Source organism: Colletotrichum chrysophilum, assembly GCF_026319265.1.
Source record: "Colletotrichum chrysophilum strain AFK26 chromosome Unknown scaffold_62, whole genome shotgun sequence".
NCBI classification, from domain to species: Eukaryota; Fungi; Ascomycota; class Sordariomycetes; order Glomerellales; family Glomerellaceae; genus Colletotrichum; species Colletotrichum chrysophilum.
Window position 1 is genome coordinate 127,138 of NW_026517349.1, and position 17,718 is coordinate 144,855.

Below are 17,718 nucleotides of genomic sequence, written 5' to 3' on the forward strand. Positions count from 1 at the left end.
AAGAGGGGTACCTCGTGGGGCAACGGATGACGGAACTTCGGTGCCCTCTTCGGTTGATGGCAACCTTCGCATTGGACGGCCGGGATTATGATCTTGCGATAGTAGCATTCTGGAAAGCATGGGTGAACGCTAACGTGCGGGCAAGCTGAGAAGCTCACTCCGCGGAACCCACGCCCTCCGCGCCATCCACGAAACTTGGTCTTGGCATTCACCGAGAAGGGTCACGGTGATCAGATGCGAAGGCTTGGTGAATCAAATTGAAGCATTGATGGAATGTTGGGAAGATTTGCTGCTGTGCGAAATCGACGGACGACAAGACACGGCAGTTGCTTGAGCACAGGAGCATTGGGGGTCTGTTCTGTTATTGAGATTTGAGAAAGGATCGTGAGCTTGCTAGCTGTTGACAGTCTTGCCTGGCCGGGCGATAGAGAAAAAGGAAAGAATGAGAGAGCTTAAGATTGCGTCCTCTCTGCTCATTTGAAAACCGGCACATCAACAAACAGATCCTCCTGCTCCATGTACTCTTCAGTCTCCAAAGGCTCCATCGTCTCGACAGCTGCAGGATCAAACTCCATGGCGAACTTACGAATGCCAGACAGTGATGCCTTGCTCACGCTTGGCTTGACTCTCTTCAACACCTTCTCGAACAGGGCTTGGGTCAACATCCTCTTGCCCTTGTCTACGCCGTCTTCCACAAAGGTTTCACACGCGATGGTTGCTTGGACGCACAAGTGGTGGATGTCTGCACCCGAGAAGCGAGAAGTCATGAGAGCCAGAAGACAGTAGTCGAGATCGGGGTGCAGAATCTCACCCCGTAATGCGATTTCGAAGATCTCTGCTCTCATCTCGGCAGACGGGAGACCCATGTGAATCCGATTGGGGATGCGACGGAGCACCGCCGGGTCGAGGTCACCGGGTGCATTGGTCGCGAGCAAGACCAACGGCAAGTTCTTCACTGTGCCCAGTCCGTTCATTTCGGTCAGGATCTGGCTGATTTGGACCTTGGCCGAATGGTTCACGGCCTTCTCTCGGGCTCCCAGGCATAAGTCTGCTTCGTCGAAGAAAAGAATGCTGGGGGCAAGCAGTGTGCCCAGGCTGAATAGGCCGCGAATGAGTAGTCTCGGTTCAGAGTCAATGTCCGAAATGTCCGCAAGAGAGACATTGATGACTGTGGATCCAGATTCGCGAGCCAATACACGCGCGAGGTGCGTCTTTCCGGTCCCGGCCGGGCCGTACAAGAGCGTACCGCCGACGTGAGAGCGATGAAGAGGCCCATACGATTTCCCGGAGTCCGCGGCCTCGCCGTGCTGTCGTATAATGCCCCGGATGGCGCCTTCAACTGCGGGCTCGAGAGCGATGTCCTCCCAGCCCACCTCGACATCCTTCGGGGAAATGAGACAATGGGAAAACTTCCGCTCCCACGAGTACTTGGAGTAAAGGAACGGCGGTCCCTGCAAGTATGTGATCTGGCGCATGACCTTCTGGACGGCTGGAGGGAATTTGGCCCACTCGTCATCCAAGTCCTGGAGAGGCTCGATCACGTTCCGAGGATCCAAGGCTCTGGGAGGGGCAGGGAAAGGCGGGGGAGGAGGAGGAGCGCCTGCACGCCCAGGTGGCCGCATCCCACGAGGAGGCTTGGGCATAGGCATAGGAGCTCGGGGTGGCAAAGGAGCACCGAAGTCGTTCCAAGCTTTGAGAGTCTTGGACAAGACATCATAGTCCAGAACAGCCTTTCTTATCTTATCGTCCTCGATGGGCTGGCCGATGGCACGAGAAATGGACTCGAGCCTCATCTCTGTGAGAGAAACCTGGCTCATCCGCTCAGCCATGGCCGAACCATCTATGAATGACCAGTCGGCATATGGCGCAAGAAGAGAACTGCTGTAGCCGGGATTCTCCTCTCGGCGGATGTATCTCTTGATGTCTCTGATGTTGCGAGATAGTAGCTCACGCTTGCCGTCTGCTTTCAGCAGAGCCTCCTGGGCCGCAGACCGGACTGGGAGAACTTCCGTTGGTGCAGCGAACGGAAGAGGCAGCCGTCCAGGGGGGCCACGATGCTGTCCCGATATATAGGTCGTGCTGTGCGGAGGGCTCTCGGTCGTGACGACGAGAAGAATACCCTGACGGACTGGGTAATCGCGGATCGCAGTTTGCAGGTCTCGGAACAAGGATGCCGTGAGGTCGCTCTCACTGATGAAGAGGTGAACAATCAGGGGTACCGGGCGAGAGTCGCTTGCCTTCTTGATGCGTGGTGCATTGAGTACAGCACAAAAGGGGATGAACTTCTGTGGAGTAGTGTCATCAGTCGTTGGTCAGTTCAAATAGAGCTCCCGCGCTCACCTGTTTCTTTGGCTCTTCATCCTCCGAGTCGTAACAGTCATGCGGAGCAACGCCTTCTTCAGATACGTTAACGACACCAGGCGGTGGGCGTGGGCCATAGGGAAGGGGCAAGGGCGGTGGCGGCGGCTGCCAGGGCTCTCGGTTCAATAAGATGTCCAGGTAGTTGCCCATGGCCTCGTCGTCGTCGGAGTCACTAGAACTGTCGCTGCTAATGCTCGATGCGTCTGATGCATCTGGGGGTGCATAGTGATCGCCTAGATCCTCAAGGTCATCCCGTGTGAGGGTGATGAGATCGCTGTCGATTGTCCTGGCGAAGTGCTTGACAACGTTTCTCGTGAAGTTGGCCGTCGATTCAGACGCTGCAGACATGAAGGTGTGGAGTCTGATGATGTTTTTGGTGAACCTGACGCCATTGCTGGCGCAAGATCCGGGGAGAAAGTCTTCCTCCAATGGGGCATCTCTGCGAACAAGTCCGAGGAGGGGATTGAACAGGGTCGAGCCCATTTCATAAACTTCTGCGGCTGGCTCGGGGTTGGAAGATGTTTCCAGCTCATCTCTGCAGTTGTCACCCTTGTTTGAGGGTATGTCGTCCAGAAGACGCAGGCACTCTGGATGGTCGTTCCATTCCTCAGTCGTTGTTACGCAGTTATCGAGGAGCCACTGTGGAAGTTCAATTGTGGGCGGTTGCTTTTCTCAAGGTCAGCACTTTTACCTATTTTCAAATGGTTCTCTGAGGTGAACAGTAGGGAGTAGCACAACTCACAGGGGTAACCTCAACATCCTCTTCAGCATCTTCGTCTGCGTCACTGACCTCATCTTCGGTTTGAGCTTCCGAGCTGGGAGCAGGCAATGCTTCATGTTCAATGTCGAGGGACATGGTTTCTTCCATGAGCTCCTCCCGTCCCCTCCAAGGGACCCTAACGGTTGGTATCTCTTCACCTTCGTTGTTCGTCATGATGTTTTCACTTAGTAGGATTCCCAAAATTGTCTCTGTAAGCAAGAGTGCGAACATATTTTAGCATTTAAACAACGCCATCGAGTCTCTCGCTGCTACAGAGGACGAGCTCAGAGACTCTGGACGCCGGCAGATGTAGAGTACTTTACCCCGCTTGACAGCCTGTTCTTACTCGCATCAGCAGTGCAGCCTCAAGTACGTCATGAGCGTGTTTTGCTTCCATTGGGTGCCTCTTGTTTCACACGTATCGGTTGGCTCTCAATAGCAGGGCGGCCATCGTCGTGATGCACCACGCGCCGCTCTGCCTAAACGGTTATCTCGATTCGGTTACTGCACCCAGAGAGTCTCGGCTTGCCTCTGGGGGCTAGACCAGTCTGCCGCGTGCCATGGCCGCGATGTACGCAGTCACAGATCTCCAATCACTCTGACGCCTCATGCGACGCATGTGACGCGTGTCGCAGCATGTCGTGCTCTCGTCGAAGAAACCCCAACGCGGCCTGCCGCCCGTCTCTTGAGTAGATGACATTGATGAGAAGCTTCAGGCAGATGAGATGGCATGAAAGTACCCGGATCATCGGCGGTCCGGGGCCGAGATGTTGAGGCTTAAACATTCAAGATCATCAGCAGCAAGGAGTGCCATTGTGGCTAGTGAATACGAATCCCAAAATAAACCAGCCGTCAGTGGCGTCAATCCTCCAATCTCGCCCCAAAGTGCCCAGGCACGCCAGGTTGTTTCTCACTCAGATTTGCGTGCGAGAATCCACTTGGTGGCTCGTCCTCCTGGAAACCCCCCTGTTCGTTTCCCAGATCGGTTAGCATAAACACTGCCCCCTATTCCTTTTTCTGTGGGACTGTCGAAGATTCATTTGCTCATTTGCGGCTGATGTTTGCCCAGCGCCTGGGCCTCCAGTTTGTTGGAACTTGGCCCTGGGCCAAGTGTTTCCCAGCGGTGGCCCCAGGGACCAGGTTCGTAGCTAGGCGGCAGCGTGGCAGCCAGCAGCGGGCGGCACTCGTGTGTTGTGGTGGTGTTTTTCGATGTTTTCTCATTTCATTTCCCGGGTCTTTTTTTTTCACTTTCCGTGTTCTGCACATCCACGCTCACTCACTGAACCTTCGTGGCACACTCCCGTCGCTGTTGGTCGGGGTATCGATGCTTGCCTGGGTCTGTTCTATAATTTCTTAATGGTTTTCTGAATTCGTCATTCGTTACTTTTGTGCTCTAGACGCCGCCGCGTTCACTCGTTACACGCGCGACAATGGCGTTCGCATTGCCGCATCTTCTCTTTGCCATTTTGGCCGTTTTTCATTTGGGACCGGTGGCTGCAGCTGAAGGCGACATCAACCTCTGCGGACAGTCTGACCACTGGAACTCGACTGAGGTCCCATACTCTTGTAGGTTAACACTCTCCTATACCATCGTGAGTGAGGCTTGTTGACATGGGCGTCTAGTCAACAACAATGCTTGGGGCAACGATAGCTCCGGCTACCAGTGCATGGCCGTGCATGATGGCGGTCGCAGCTTCGATGTCACCTACAAGTGGACAGGTGACGCTTCTCTTGTCAAAGGATTCCCATACATGAAGGCGCACCCTTCGAGACTACCCGTACAGCTGTGGAACGTCTCGCGACTTCAGTTCGCCGCGGAATGGCAGACGTATGTGAAGGGCAAGGAGAGCGCCAGCGCCGACGAGCAAGCCAAGGCATTCGACGACATCAGCCTCTACGCCAACGTCGCCGTAGACATGTTCCTGTCTGACAACATCACCAACTCCACCGGCCTCAACGCGCCCTTTGAGATTATGATTTGGCCGTGGTGGGTGCCGACGGTCAAGCCTCTGGGCTGGGCCGAGTCCACGCCCGACACGGATACCGTCACCATCGACGGCACCAAGTTCTCTCTGTACCACGGCTGGAACGACGGCGGACAGCATGTCTTCTCTTGGCTATCGCGCACCAACCTGACCAAGACGGACGCCGACTTCAGCCCGCTGTTGAAGTACATCTGGAAGAAGGGTCTGCTTTCCGGAGCTCTCTACCTGGGCCAGCTAGAGTTCGGATCAGAGATCAAGCATGCCGGAGAGGAGGTTCACTTTGAGGCCAAGAACTACAACCTGAGCATCGTCAGACAAGGCGACCCGGAAGACATCACGACCTCGACTTCGACGACTTCATCGGCCAAGACATCGAAGACGCCCACGCCGACGACAACAATCCCCTCTGAGATGTTGGTTTCCGCCACCTCAAGCACTCCGAGCAGCACCAATGCGGCTGCTCCAACGGGGGTCATGAACATCATGCCCTGGTCGCTGGCACTCGCTGCTTACTTGTTATAACAACTAGACGTAATGTAGATGGTTCAATGTAGACATGGGATATCTGGCGTTCATGATTGGGAATGTTTGACTTTTCTAATTGATGCAACTGAATTATTGATGAGTGTTGCTATTAGGGCAAACATGTTCAGCTTATAACTACCTATACGTATATTAGATATAACTTATCTCTATTCTTTCCAAAGGAAAGGAGGGGAGTCAATACTCTTATCGTCTCCATTGTTATCGCTACTGTCGCGTTGCTAATAGCATCGTCGCTTCTGTTGTGATCTGCATCTGCTGTTGTAGTTACCTCGATGGTGTCGGCGTTGTTAGGCATAAGGTAGTCATCATCCGCCCGGACAGCTAGAAACATCTGCCCGAATAGCAAAACTCTCACTGATTGTAGTTTGTGGACAGTTACTCACTGTTGATAGAAGGTGCTCTCAAGTCATTGTTTCGATTCCATTGCTCAGAGCTCCTAATCACAGACTTATTAGTCGCATAGTGAAGAAGTAAGAAGCCAACTCAAGATTCGTGCTTAAAAATGCTCCATGTCCCCTCACAAAGCTTTTGCTGCCTGCTCAATACCTGCACCCTCCAGTAAACACCTTGGCCGTTGTGAGCATTCAAACACCCGGACAAAATTTGACTAAGGTCTACATCTCAATATCTACCTGCAATGGAACAACCCAAGAAGACCAAGCCCAGCCCCTCGCGCAGCCACGGCGCCTACAAGTGCATATGCCACATATGCACCAATTGTACCTCTCTCGTGCCCGTTTACGGCACTTACTGCGCTGACTGCATAGCTGCCGGCCACTCTAGTCTTGCAGCAGTTTGAGTGCAGTTGCGAAAGCAATAGAAATGGTTAGCAGACGCGCGGTGGCGCTTCATGATCATGGAGGTATAGCATTGGCGAAGCAGCATTTGAGTATGGCGCTGCTGAAGTCACCCTAAGTAGTCTTCATCTATCTTATACAAGTTCTCTTTTCATGACTGTCATATCTATCGTCTAAGGAAATCTAAAGAGAGCGACGCGCAATTCTATGAGTCTACGACTCTATGTCTTCCTCCTACTCTCTACTTCCCGCAGCTGTTGCTCTTTTCCTCTATCATGCTCTACGCTCATGTCCATTCTCATCCCAGTGTTCTGGTTCTAGTCGTCTTCGTCTATATCAAAAGCACCTATTATATCCAACTTTACGCCTCCGGTTTTGCACGCGGCAACAATCTCCTTTGGCACACTGCCATTATCACCCTGAACGGCAACAACAGTCTTGAGCATGCTGTGAGTGACACTCGCGACCTGCAACGTGTATTCGAGCAATTCAGTGACTTCCTTGTCCGTTCCAAGCTCGTTGAAAAATTCCAAGACTTCCAGATTCGGCGGGAGACCAACGGAGTGCATGCGTGGTTTCTTTGAAGACTTGCCAAAAAGCTGATAATCCCAGTTCAGCCTCAACGACTTGACTTTCTCGAAGTCTCTCATCCTAACGGGTTTCCTGCCACCGAGCGTTGGGTGGTCGATGGTGATTGTCTCGAGTGAGTGACCCTGGGAGTTGAGTGCTAGGATGTAGTCGCTAAAATTGTCTGAACTCTCTTCCAATTCCGGGCTTGGCTGCTCCAACTGCGTCATGACGAACTCCTTCAAACCCTCGGGAAATTCGAGAATATCCGACAACGCATCATCGTTGATGTCGCACTCGATGAGATGCAGCTTGTGCAGCGCTGTTTCGTGGGGTCGCTCAATCAGGTCGAAGCCGCGGTAATCCAGCTTCGCTCGCCTGATGACTAGCGTCTCCAGTGTTGGGTGCGCAAAGATGTGGACATTCTCGCGGAGATCCCAGTACGCATCGTCGGGACACTGGTAAAATAGCGTGCAGTGCTTTAAGCATGCCAGGTCGAAGGGGCCATTGAAGAGAGCACCGATTCCGTGAAGTAGAGTGACGGGGACGGACACCTCGAGGGTCGCGAGGTTGCTCATGGTGCTGATGGTTCGACTGAGGGCCTCAAAGCGGGTCGGCGGGTGGTGTGAGCCATGAATCGGCCCATCGAGTCTCAGGTGCGAGAGTTCGTGGGCGGGATACTCGAGGCTGACGTCCTGGATGGCAGAACCGCGACGCATGCGACGGCTGAGGGATTCTGAGAAGACGAGGTGCTGCTCTGGGTCGTCGAAGCGCACTTGGCGATAGAGGATGGCGTCGGCGAGCTCGTGCCAGGCCCTATTGACACGGCTCACGGCGCAAAGGTCGCTGCGCGAGGTGCGGCCGACGGCCTCGAAGATGTGAAGGAGCAACTCATCGGGGAGCAGGGCAAGCTGCCTGGGGACGGAAGTCGTGACGGACAGGATGCGGGATTGCGCTCGTGAATGCGACGACTGCGCTCGTTGAGCTTGCTGAGCTTGAGCTTGCGATCCGGCCTGCGGGTCGGCATTTGCGCCCGTCGTGGAATCGCGCGACATCCTGGTCCCACGATGAGTTGAAGAGTGGGAGAAGTGGATCCAAAAGATGAGGTTCGCAGTCTGATAACGAGATGTTGCTGATAAAGTCTTGGACAGATGGCTGATAACGGCATTATGTCAGCATCCTCTCGGTGTCGCCGCAAGCGGTGAGCCAGTCATCGAGTCTGAGAACGGTCTGATTGGCTGCACTTTCTGCCGCTCTCGGCTTATCGATAAGCGTCTCAGTGTCGATAAGAATGCGACCGTCTCTCTTCAGTACTGCGTTCCAAGTTGGTGAAGCCCCTGAACCCGCTGAAACTGTTGCACTCCTGAGAGCGTCGGAGGCCTTGTCTGCCAAGCAACCAGCCATCTCAATCAGATCATACACGCAGCAAGTGCATTGCTGTTTCTGTAGGTAGAATGGAAATGCGTCTCAAAAGAAGACGTCTTTGGCGATACTCTGCAAGATATTTCGACCGGTCGATAGGCGCTGTTGCCCTGCTAGCTAAGTGTGCATGCAATGCAGCTCATCGTAAAGCGATCCAATCATGAGTTGCGCGACACTGAATAAAATGGCAGTCATATGACCAAATGCCGGGTCGCACACCCGTAGGCCAGCCCAAAGTGCAAATCTCTCAAAACACCCCCTCGGAACGATGTGAACACAGCGCCCAGCATTCGCGATCATGTGGCTGATTGACGTCGAGACGCTGCAGACTAAAGAGTTCTTTGGCAAAATCCCTCAGTATGCCATACTCTCTCATACATGGCACGGCACGGATGAAGTCACCTTCAGGGAATGGGCAATGCGGGATTCTGCTGTAGTCCAGTCAAAGTCGGGTTACGCCAAAATCCTCAACGCCTGCCATCAGACACAGAAAGAGGGTCTGAGGTACCTGTGGGTTGACACGAATTGCATCAACAAGGAGAGTTCCGCAGAGCTGTCTGAGGCAATCAACTCCATGTTCGCCTGGTATCGAGACGCCCAAGTTTGTTTCGCATTCCTAGACGACGTTCAGTTCGGTCCACCATTCTATTACACCTCTTCTGCCATGTCAGACGAGAGAACAGGATTAGAGATTGACGACGAAACGGGGTTCGTTCACAGTCGCTGGTTCACTCGTGGCTGGACTCTTCAAGAGCTCTTGGGCCCGACGCGACTTATATTCTTCGACTGCAACTGGAAGTCACTAGGCACCCGTAGTTGGCTGTCACGACGTATCTCAACTGCGACAAACATAGCCGAAGATTATCTTGCAGACATCTCCGTTGGAGATCCTGCTTCCAGATCAGTGGTGATAGAAAAGCCCAGTATATCGGAAAAGATGTCCTGGCTATCCACAAGAACAACAACGAGGATCGAAGATTTGGCGTACTGTATGCTAGGTCTTTTCGACTTGAACATGCCGCTTCTGTATGGTGAGGGTATGAAGGCTTTTGCTCGCTTGCAAGGAGAGATCATCAAGGGATCGAATGACCAAACAATATTCTGTTGGCCTTGGGACAAGAACGTCGTCCCCATGAACTGGGGCAGCTTGCTTGCGCCTGAGCCATCACTCTTCAAGGATGGACGTCTTGATACGTCGGCATCAACCTTTCATTGGTCGCCATGGTCAAAGACAACATCCTACGTCATGACGAACGCAGGCCTGCGCATTAGATTTCCCACGCTGAGGTTGGGTGGGGGGATAGAGCTGGCCATTCTCGCCGCTCACCACAACAAACACGTTCTACAAAGTCGAGTCTGTATCATTTTAAAGACGATGCTTCCTCTTGGAGAGCCGACCAAAAGCTTCGTGGATGATGCCGCAACAATGGCGCAACGATTCCCCATCCCGCCGGATCTAATTGTCCTCAACGGACTAGCCGCGTTGTCTACTTCGGCCTCCACGCTCAAGGAAATTTGCATTCGCCCATTACCCAACCCCAGTATAGAATTAGACGCAGCTCTTCGAGGCTGGGAGCTAGGGATCTCTCGGTCAAGCGCCAGCGCATCGGCAATTTTACTTATTTTTGACGATACTGTTGGCTGTGACTTGTTTGGAGCTTTCCCGATTGGAGGTACATCGCAGCTGCGGCTCGAGCCACTCTCTAGGAATTTGTTCCCTGTGGCATCCTCTGATACATCCTCTACGAGTGCTACAGAATTTTACTTCATCCAAGCTAGTGGTTCACATCTAGCCAGCCTTGTTGTGGGAATCCACAGACGAAGCGGACATAGATATTTTCCTGGCATTCTGGACGAGCCTGACTGGTTTTGTTACTTTAAAGAGCATGAGAGACATTTCCCTTCGACGTTTGACCGGTCCACGTCAGCCGTGACACCCGATGGGCGTATATCGGTGCGCTTGGATTGGAGTGTGTTCAAAACTGATGGCGTTGTCATTAAACCGGTCTATATCTTCCCAGGAAAGATTCCATTCCGATACTAAGACATTAATTGGGAGCACTCGGTAGTTTAATAACTAGATAATAGATCTCAGTTCTCTACCATGTTCGTATGTTTGCCAGTACAAAGATCGCAGCCAAGTAACAACTCGCGGATACGAAATAGGGTATTCCCAATGCCGCACCACCCAAAGCAATCGCCTTCACCCAAAGAACCATCATAAGCGGCGCCCCAAGCAATGATCCTGACGTCTTAACCATCATTACGATGGAAAAGATGTGAGAGTCCGGGCCAGCAGTGTCCAGCTGCTGCTCGTTCCGCTTAGGGGCAATGAACGGCGACTTCAACAACGAAAGAGTGAAGACCGGCAACGCGGAGCCCAGGGCATACAAGAATAGAGACGGGACAAGCATCCAAGTGCTTGTAGCCATAGAAATCGCCAAAGCGCCGAGAACAGACACGATGAGGCAGACGTTGGCATAGTACATGTTCATCCGGTGACTCGCCAGCTCAGGGGAAAGGTGCCGGGAGGCGTTCCGACGCGAGCGAAGCAGTGCTGGAATGATGATAGTCAGAAGGGTGAAGTTTACTACGGCCTTTGCCGAAAGCAGATAGCCAGTAGAGGCGAATGTCCAGTGGTACCGCTTTGAAATGTACTGAACCAGGAGCTTCGTGTCAGAGCTTGCAAGAGAAGTCAAGACGTAACTGATGAGCAGAAGCGTCATATTTCGCGGATGGCTCGCAACGATGGAGCCTAAGACGCCAAAATGTTGGATGACAGACCTCACTAGTGAGGGATTGGCGTCCTGGGCTTTCAATACTGGGGAAGAGAGAAGTGGATGCGACTGCTCATCTCCGTGGCGTGCCCGGGATGAGTGGGAAGGGGCGGCAGACGTGTCTTCGACAAGAGAGATGGCCGGAATCGCCAGGAGGAGGAGGCATATCCCAATCCAGAAAGGCAGCCATAGTAGCAGGCTCATGGTGGCCGATGCAAGAGCGGGGCCAAGAAGCGCTACAACATAGGAGACGGAACTCATCCAGCCAAAATATGTCGCCCTTCGAGATCCGATTAGCTTTACAAATACGTCGCGGGAATGGACGACATGCTCACCTCTCAACATGATCATCGGTCATGCTAGACGCGATGGCGTAAGTAATCGAGTTAAACACACAGTCGCCCCCCAACACGGAGAGAAACGGAGAGGCAACAATGGCCTTAGTCGGGAGCGCCTGTTCGAAATAACCGACGAGAACGGCCCAGGCCAACATGAAGATCCGAGGTACGAGGTTAAGGGACAGGATAGTGCGCCGGCCGTACCGCTCAGCAAGAAATCCTAGCGGGATGGTCATGACAAAGTCTAGTAATATTGTCAACCTTGGTTTTCCCTGACGTGTGAGAATCTAGTCCTTACCTCCCACGATCCATGCCGTTTCCATGGTTCCTTGAATCCATGCCAGCCGTTGCTGGACGCTGTCGATCTTGCACAAAGTTTCGTCCACACTGCCGTCCCGATCGATCACCGAGGGATCCGCAGCCAGGTAGTGCTCGCGGCAAAGTCGACGCTCGACAACTCTGTTCAGGGGCAGCTGATAGAGACTCGCGGCCAGATTCACCAGCAGCACCAAGGCCAGGAGGGCACCGATCCCCGCTTTCCGCGACTTGCGCGGGGCTTGCGGCAGCGCGTGGCCATCGGATGCAACGTGCTCGTCCTCGGCGCCCACGGGAGTTGACATGATCCACAGATCGCGTGGTGAATCTGGGGTTGACGGAGTTTGACATGCGATTAATGTTCGGTCGGAGCGCGGGGAATTTCGGGACACTGGGGTCAACTGCGTGATGACTAAGCTTCTATCTTCCCGTACTGGACATCTTAAAGTACAAGCATATTAATGCCGATGGCCATGGGACGAACATGGCGCTAGTTGATAAAGTCAAATTCATTCACTGATTTTACAGAGTTCTTCAGTTATCGAAACGAACAGTTTCTGATGCGGAATGTACTTTACTCCGATGGTGGCGTTTTCAGTTTGCTTAATTAGGTCGCATAGCAGATCCGAAGCTTGTCAACGTCTTCCCCTCTTCGGCTCTTGACCACGGGAACCTAGTGTCAAAACACGGGTGGGAGTTTTAAGAACAAGACGAAGAACTATTTGCCGTTTGAGCTTACCTCATGTTCAATATTCAAACCCCAAGGCATAGCGGACTGCATCCGCCACCCCCGTCCGCTGATCATGAAGCTAAACCTCTATTGGAACCTGTCAATCCTGACGGCGTAGGCAGCTACGGTAGCTGCTCAGAGTGCCTATGAACGACTAACCGTTTGCTAAGATCGGTGTTGAATCTTAAGGTTGAGATGACAACGGCCCTCCGTAGCTCAATCAATCAATTAGCCGGAAGACTTGATTCCTCTTTCCAATTTACTCTACAGATAGAATCAGAATCAGGCTGGCTGAAGCCCTGTCGCAACGCGCCTCAACCCTGCGCTGCCAAGCATGCATTGTTAGCCAATTATCCACATCCGTTGGAAGCCGGCAACGCAATCTCCTGACATATCTCTCCACTTGCAAGCGGCCGGGTGATCCTACTTAGGCAACGACTCGCTAAGCACACCCAAGAACCTCGACGACCAACACCATGCAGGGGTTGCCCATCCTTTTAAACGATGCTCAGCCTGCTCGGCACCCCTGAATCTCAAAATCGATCTTTGGTACTTCAGTTGAATTGGAGACGCATCCGCGTTCCACGCTGTATCGTCAAACCTAACACAGCTCAATTGGATGAACCACCAAAATGACAACGTTACTCGACCTGCCCACAGAGCTGGTCTACAAGATCCTTTCCGGGCTAACGGAACCCAATCCGGGACCTTACCGATTTCGCTTCGAAGATGCCAAGCCATCCTTCAACACCGAGCGCGTCAATCAGAGTTTATCGACAATGGCTAAAGTCTGTCGCACGTCGCGCACACTTCGCGATCTCGTTGAGCCACTGCTCTATGAGTTCGTATACATTCCCGACGCAACCGCGAAGCCACTTCTGTCGCTTCTGAGATGCTGGAAATCTCGGCCTCACTGTGCTGGATACACAAGACGATTTACGGCAGAGACGAAGTGGGCTGCTGGAGGAACACCTCCTCAAGTCATTGACGAGAAAGATGTCTCATTTGTCTCTGAGATAGCGGAGCAGCTCAAAGTCTACTTGCGCGAGACTTGGCACGAGTATACCTGGAACACAGACATTCTCATCGAGCTCGCAATGTTCCAGGCGCACCGCATCCAGAGTATTGAGCTGGAATTTTGCCAGCGCAGGGGAATCTACCGCCCAGCGTTCGAGAGCCTTCTTCCCGAACTTGGCAATACGACACATATTAGCTTCCCAAGCCTCGACTATCTCTACGTCTTACAGGCAGGGTTGAGAGCAGGCGAGCTCGATCATGTGCTGGAGCGGGCACCAAATCTGTCCAAACTCCGCCTCTTCATGTGCGATTTCAACTATCCGAGCCAGACTCTGCCTGCCAATCTCACAAGCCTGTGCATTTTCCAATGCGTAATCGCGCCCTCTCGTCTAGAGACCATTATTTCAAGCATGGAAAAGTTGAGTCGGCTGGAGTGTACTATCTGGCGCGGCCAGCCAGAGGATCTGGTTAGGGTTATTACTTCTCTATCGAAGCACGCGAAGACGTTGAAGAGTCTCACAGTATCTTTCAGATGGAATCGAAGGCCTGGAAGTTCGAGAGTGAAGGTGCACTTAGAGGCGCTCACCAGCCTTGAGTCACTGACCACTGATGTTCGAAGTTTCGGTTTTGGAGGCACAGGTTTGGTACAATCCCTGCCCGCATCTCTATCAAAGTTGCGCATCATCAGATCATCGGAAACTACGAAAGATGAGCTGGCTTGTTTCTACACCGAGCTTTGCGCGGCACGGACGCGCGGGAGAGAAGACCTCAGAGTCCTATTGTCGGGGCCTGAATATTGGGAAGAGCTAGACAGCGATCACGACACTGTCTTTGACGGTTCGATGCTTTTATAGCTCGTCAAATCATATTTTTCAGATGCATGCAGTGGTGCCACGCGTTGTCAGCCGATGGAATTGAAACAAAGGCAAAATAAGATTACCGCAAACACCTAAGATGCCTATAAAAATGGCCAAACTCCTCGCTTTATCCAATATTGTTTTCCCAATTCCCTTTCCTATTTATTTTCTCATCGTTCTTTTCCTCAATGTACCTTTCATGACTGATCTCGACTTGCGTCATGTGCGCTGACGATCGAAATCCTGGCCTTGAACACAGAATCAGTAAGAGATGACAAAACGACGATTGTCGGGACTAATTTCCAGTGCTGTTTGAAGAGTTGTAAGAGTTGTCAGCAGAACTATCTGGGTGTGGAAACGCATCACCAATAGCACCGTACGGGTTTCGGCCACCATTGGTAGCCGGGGAGCTACCAGGAAGAAGACGACCATCACCAATGGCACCGAAATTCGTTGAACCATTGACGAAGTCTCGACGCCGACCCCGGTTGGCTCGGGCATTAGGCGGCGGGAACGGGTGCGAGTCCGTCATCTCGTAGATCATTGGGTCGATGTCCATGTCTTCGCACAGCGCCATCGGAAGTGTATGGTAGAACTCGGTCTTCTCATCTTCATAGGACTGTCCACTCCCAAGTCGAGTAGCTGAAAAGTCAAAAATGGAGAGCCTAGCCCACTCTTTCTGGGGTTGAATAGAGAAAAGAGAAGGAGCCCCGAAAGTACGTAGAGGGTACTTTCTTCTGATTTGCCGATCATAGCTTTCTGGCTGAGGGAACCGTTGAGGGGCAGCATCTGGAAGGTTGACAGATACTTGAGGCTCCGGCTGACGATGTCCCGGCTGTGGTCTCCTCTCAGCTGGATACAGTGCATACGGAATTGCAACGCGAGGATCATCGTAACGAGCATGTCCACATTGAACTTGCTTTTCTTGTAGGCACTGGTGGCACATGTATCCCATGCGCTTGACCTGGGTTTCTTCAAAGTCAGGGCAGCGACCTTCGGGGGACACTCTTGGGTTAGTGGAAATCTCGGCTGGTTGCTCAAGCCACCATCTTCCGCAACGTTCTTTGTATTCCCATTGCGCCTGATGCTTCACGTTAGTGACGTGACCTATTTCATTGGATTGGAGAACAATGTTGCTGAGCTCGCAACCCTGGCGTTGCGGACACTCCCGGTTGATACAGGGGCAGATGGTGTATTTGTTGGTGCCGTGACACATGTTGATTGATTGGAAAGGCAATCTGGAGGTGTGATGTGGTTGAGAAAATGGCTGTTAGAGATTGTTGTATTAAGTGATGACGTGTAGATAATGGATGCTGTTGTGTTTGAGTGACTGATGAGGAGACATATTTGCTACGGGCTGGCTCTTCGTTATATAGCATGAAGAGGGGCAAATGGCACGGAACTGACAATAAAATTGTTCTTGAAATAATTCAGCTTTCCACAAAGAGGAAAGACAAGAAGATCAAAGGGATCATAGGTCTCGTATCACGAACAAACAAGATGAGTCCAAGGCCTCGAGACAATGCGGTTGTCCCTGCGATCAAAAAGTTCAGTTACCTGTTCTTTATTCAACGAATTGAAGATCCAAAGCCAGTGCTCTCCTTGCACATCTGCGGCGAAAGAGGTTTTGTTGCAGTTGCAAGGTATGAGAATGACGAGTGGTCAGCCATTAATTTATCGCAGCGGCTACTCTCTCAATGGCATTGCTATTTGAACACTAAAAACCAAAACAATGATTACAGTTGAGCCCTTACTACACATCAGCAGAGCTCACCTTGCCTTGTGAAATGATCAAGGCGTTTGGATCACGGTGCCAACTAGACGCCTATTGTTCGTCACGATATGCAAACGAGGTATCTTGGTGGACCATGGTGATGAAGAACCCGCGGGCCTGGAAAGGTCGGAGCAAAGTCTGGCTTTCAATATCAGAACACATGTTTCGGAGCTGAAATACGGACTTCATTGTCTCATTCGTACGCTACTGGGTATCTTTTCCTCTCTTCCCGTCAAACAAACTAACGCCAGTTGATTATGCAGAGTGTCCTCCCATACATGCACACGCTGTCGAGGCAGGAGGACCTGAATTCCAGCCTCACGTCACTCAGCAACCGACGCCATAAACCCGCTCTCGTTCAACGACGCGCTCGACCCTTTCAGGAAACGGTCGTTTTCTCTCAAAACTACCCCTTCTCCATCTACGACGTTCGTATCTTTCACGATAACATCGGTCGTATTCATCACGCTTGGCAATGTCCTCCAACAGGATGTCCTTTTGCTCCCTCTCGCCAGCGAGCATGGCCTGGAGTATCTCCACCTTTTTGAAGAGCTCGTCAACCCTTGCCGACCTAATGTGCTCGTCTGCAAGCTTTCGCTCAAGATCCGCAATTGTGCGCAACAGTTTTTCGACTTCGTATCGTCGCCCTTCGTGCAGCGTGTGATTTTCGCGCTCGATGCGGAGTTCCTCTTCGAGAATCTCAACTTTGCGCACAAGTTCCGAAATGCGACGCTCGTACCCATCCGTTGGCGGAAATCGAAGTCTTTCTTCTGCAAGGAGCTCCTCCAATTCGTCGACTCGGCGCAGCACCTCGCCCGCTTTGCGCTCCCAGTGCTCGACCCTCCTCTGCTCGCGCTCCAGGTCCAGCAGCAACCGTGCGTTTCGGTCCTCCAGATCCTTTCTCCAAATGCGGTTGTCTTCCTCCGAAATCCAAGTGCTCCGGAGAATCCGAATTTCCTCTCTGCTCTCGTTCAACCGAAGTAGACAGCTGTCGTAGTCTCTGGCAAGCTTGTCATGGCGGCATTTCAGATCATCGTAGTGGTGCGACTCATAGCCCCGGCCGCGCAACCTGTCTTCCAGATGCTTGATCTTCTTATGCAGCTCCGTCCGAGAATGCTCGTAGCACAATTTGTCAGATCCTGTATCGTTGAAATTGAGGCACTTGTCGATCTTGCAGCAGTGCTCTTCGCAATAGCCAAGACGAAGTCTGGCCTTATTGCTGCAGCCAGATCTTCTGCATTCGTGTTCCTCGCAAAATGTCCCCCCTCCTATACGAATTCTGTCGCATCCATCCCAATTGCAAGAGTGCTTTTCACAGTACTCGCCACTGATACAAACTTCGCGGCAATCGGTAGTTCTGCAGGTATGTCGGCGACAATAGGTGCCAAAGCCCCCCTTCTTGACAACAATTGCGACGGCGTAGCACCGGGTCACCTCGCAGCCGTGATCGCGGCAGAATAGTCTTTCGACAT

The 17,718-nt window shown here is 52.3% G+C and overlaps 6 protein-coding genes across 6 annotated transcripts; 2 read left to right on the plus strand and 4 right to left on the minus strand.

Moving 5' to 3' along the window:
• Positions 1 to 473: 473 nt before the first annotated feature.
• COL26b_007594 (uncharacterized protein) lies at positions 474 to 3,217 on the minus strand (the record flags this gene model as incomplete). The annotated part of the gene is made up of 3 exons (XM_053180380.1): positions 474 to 2,285; positions 2,341 to 3,000; positions 3,104 to 3,217. The coding sequence occupies 3 exons, from the start codon at positions 3,215 to 3,217 to the stop codon at positions 474 to 476; spliced, it is 2,586 nt and encodes an 861-aa protein (XP_053035676.1).
• Positions 3,218 to 4,551: 1,334 nt separating this feature from the next.
• COL26b_007595 (uncharacterized protein) lies at positions 4,552 to 5,628 on the plus strand (the record flags this gene model as incomplete). The annotated part of the gene is made up of 2 exons (XM_053180381.1): positions 4,552 to 4,687; positions 4,745 to 5,628. 2 exons carry the CDS (start codon positions 4,552 to 4,554, stop codon positions 5,626 to 5,628), a joined length of 1,020 nt encoding a protein of 339 aa, XP_053035677.1.
• Positions 5,629 to 6,766: 1,138 nt separating this feature from the next.
• COL26b_007596 (uncharacterized protein) lies at positions 6,767 to 8,071 on the minus strand (the record flags this gene model as incomplete). The annotated part of the gene is made up of 1 exon (XM_053180382.1): positions 6,767 to 8,071. One exon carries the CDS (start codon positions 8,069 to 8,071, stop codon positions 6,767 to 6,769), a length of 1,305 nt encoding a protein of 434 aa, XP_053035678.1.
• Positions 8,072 to 11,546: 3,475 nt separating this feature from the next.
• On the minus strand, positions 11,547 to 12,173 carry COL26b_007597 (uncharacterized protein; the record flags this gene model as incomplete). Its single annotated transcript, XM_053180383.1, has 2 exons — positions 11,547 to 11,797; positions 11,852 to 12,173. 2 exons carry the CDS (start codon positions 12,171 to 12,173, stop codon positions 11,547 to 11,549), a joined length of 573 nt encoding a protein of 190 aa, XP_053035679.1.
• A 1,057-nt stretch (positions 12,174 to 13,230) lies between these two features.
• Positions 13,231 to 13,855, plus strand: COL26b_007598 (uncharacterized protein; the record flags this gene model as incomplete). Its single annotated transcript, XM_053180384.1, has 2 exons — positions 13,231 to 13,766; positions 13,846 to 13,855. 2 exons carry the CDS (start codon positions 13,231 to 13,233, stop codon positions 13,853 to 13,855), a joined length of 546 nt encoding a protein of 181 aa, XP_053035680.1.
• Positions 13,856 to 16,573: 2,718 nt separating this feature from the next.
• On the minus strand, positions 16,574 to 17,718 carry COL26b_007599 (uncharacterized protein; the record flags this gene model as incomplete). Its single annotated transcript, XM_053180385.1, has 2 exons — positions 16,574 to 17,465; positions 17,681 to 17,718. 2 exons carry the CDS (start codon positions 17,716 to 17,718, stop codon positions 16,574 to 16,576), a joined length of 930 nt encoding a protein of 309 aa, XP_053035681.1.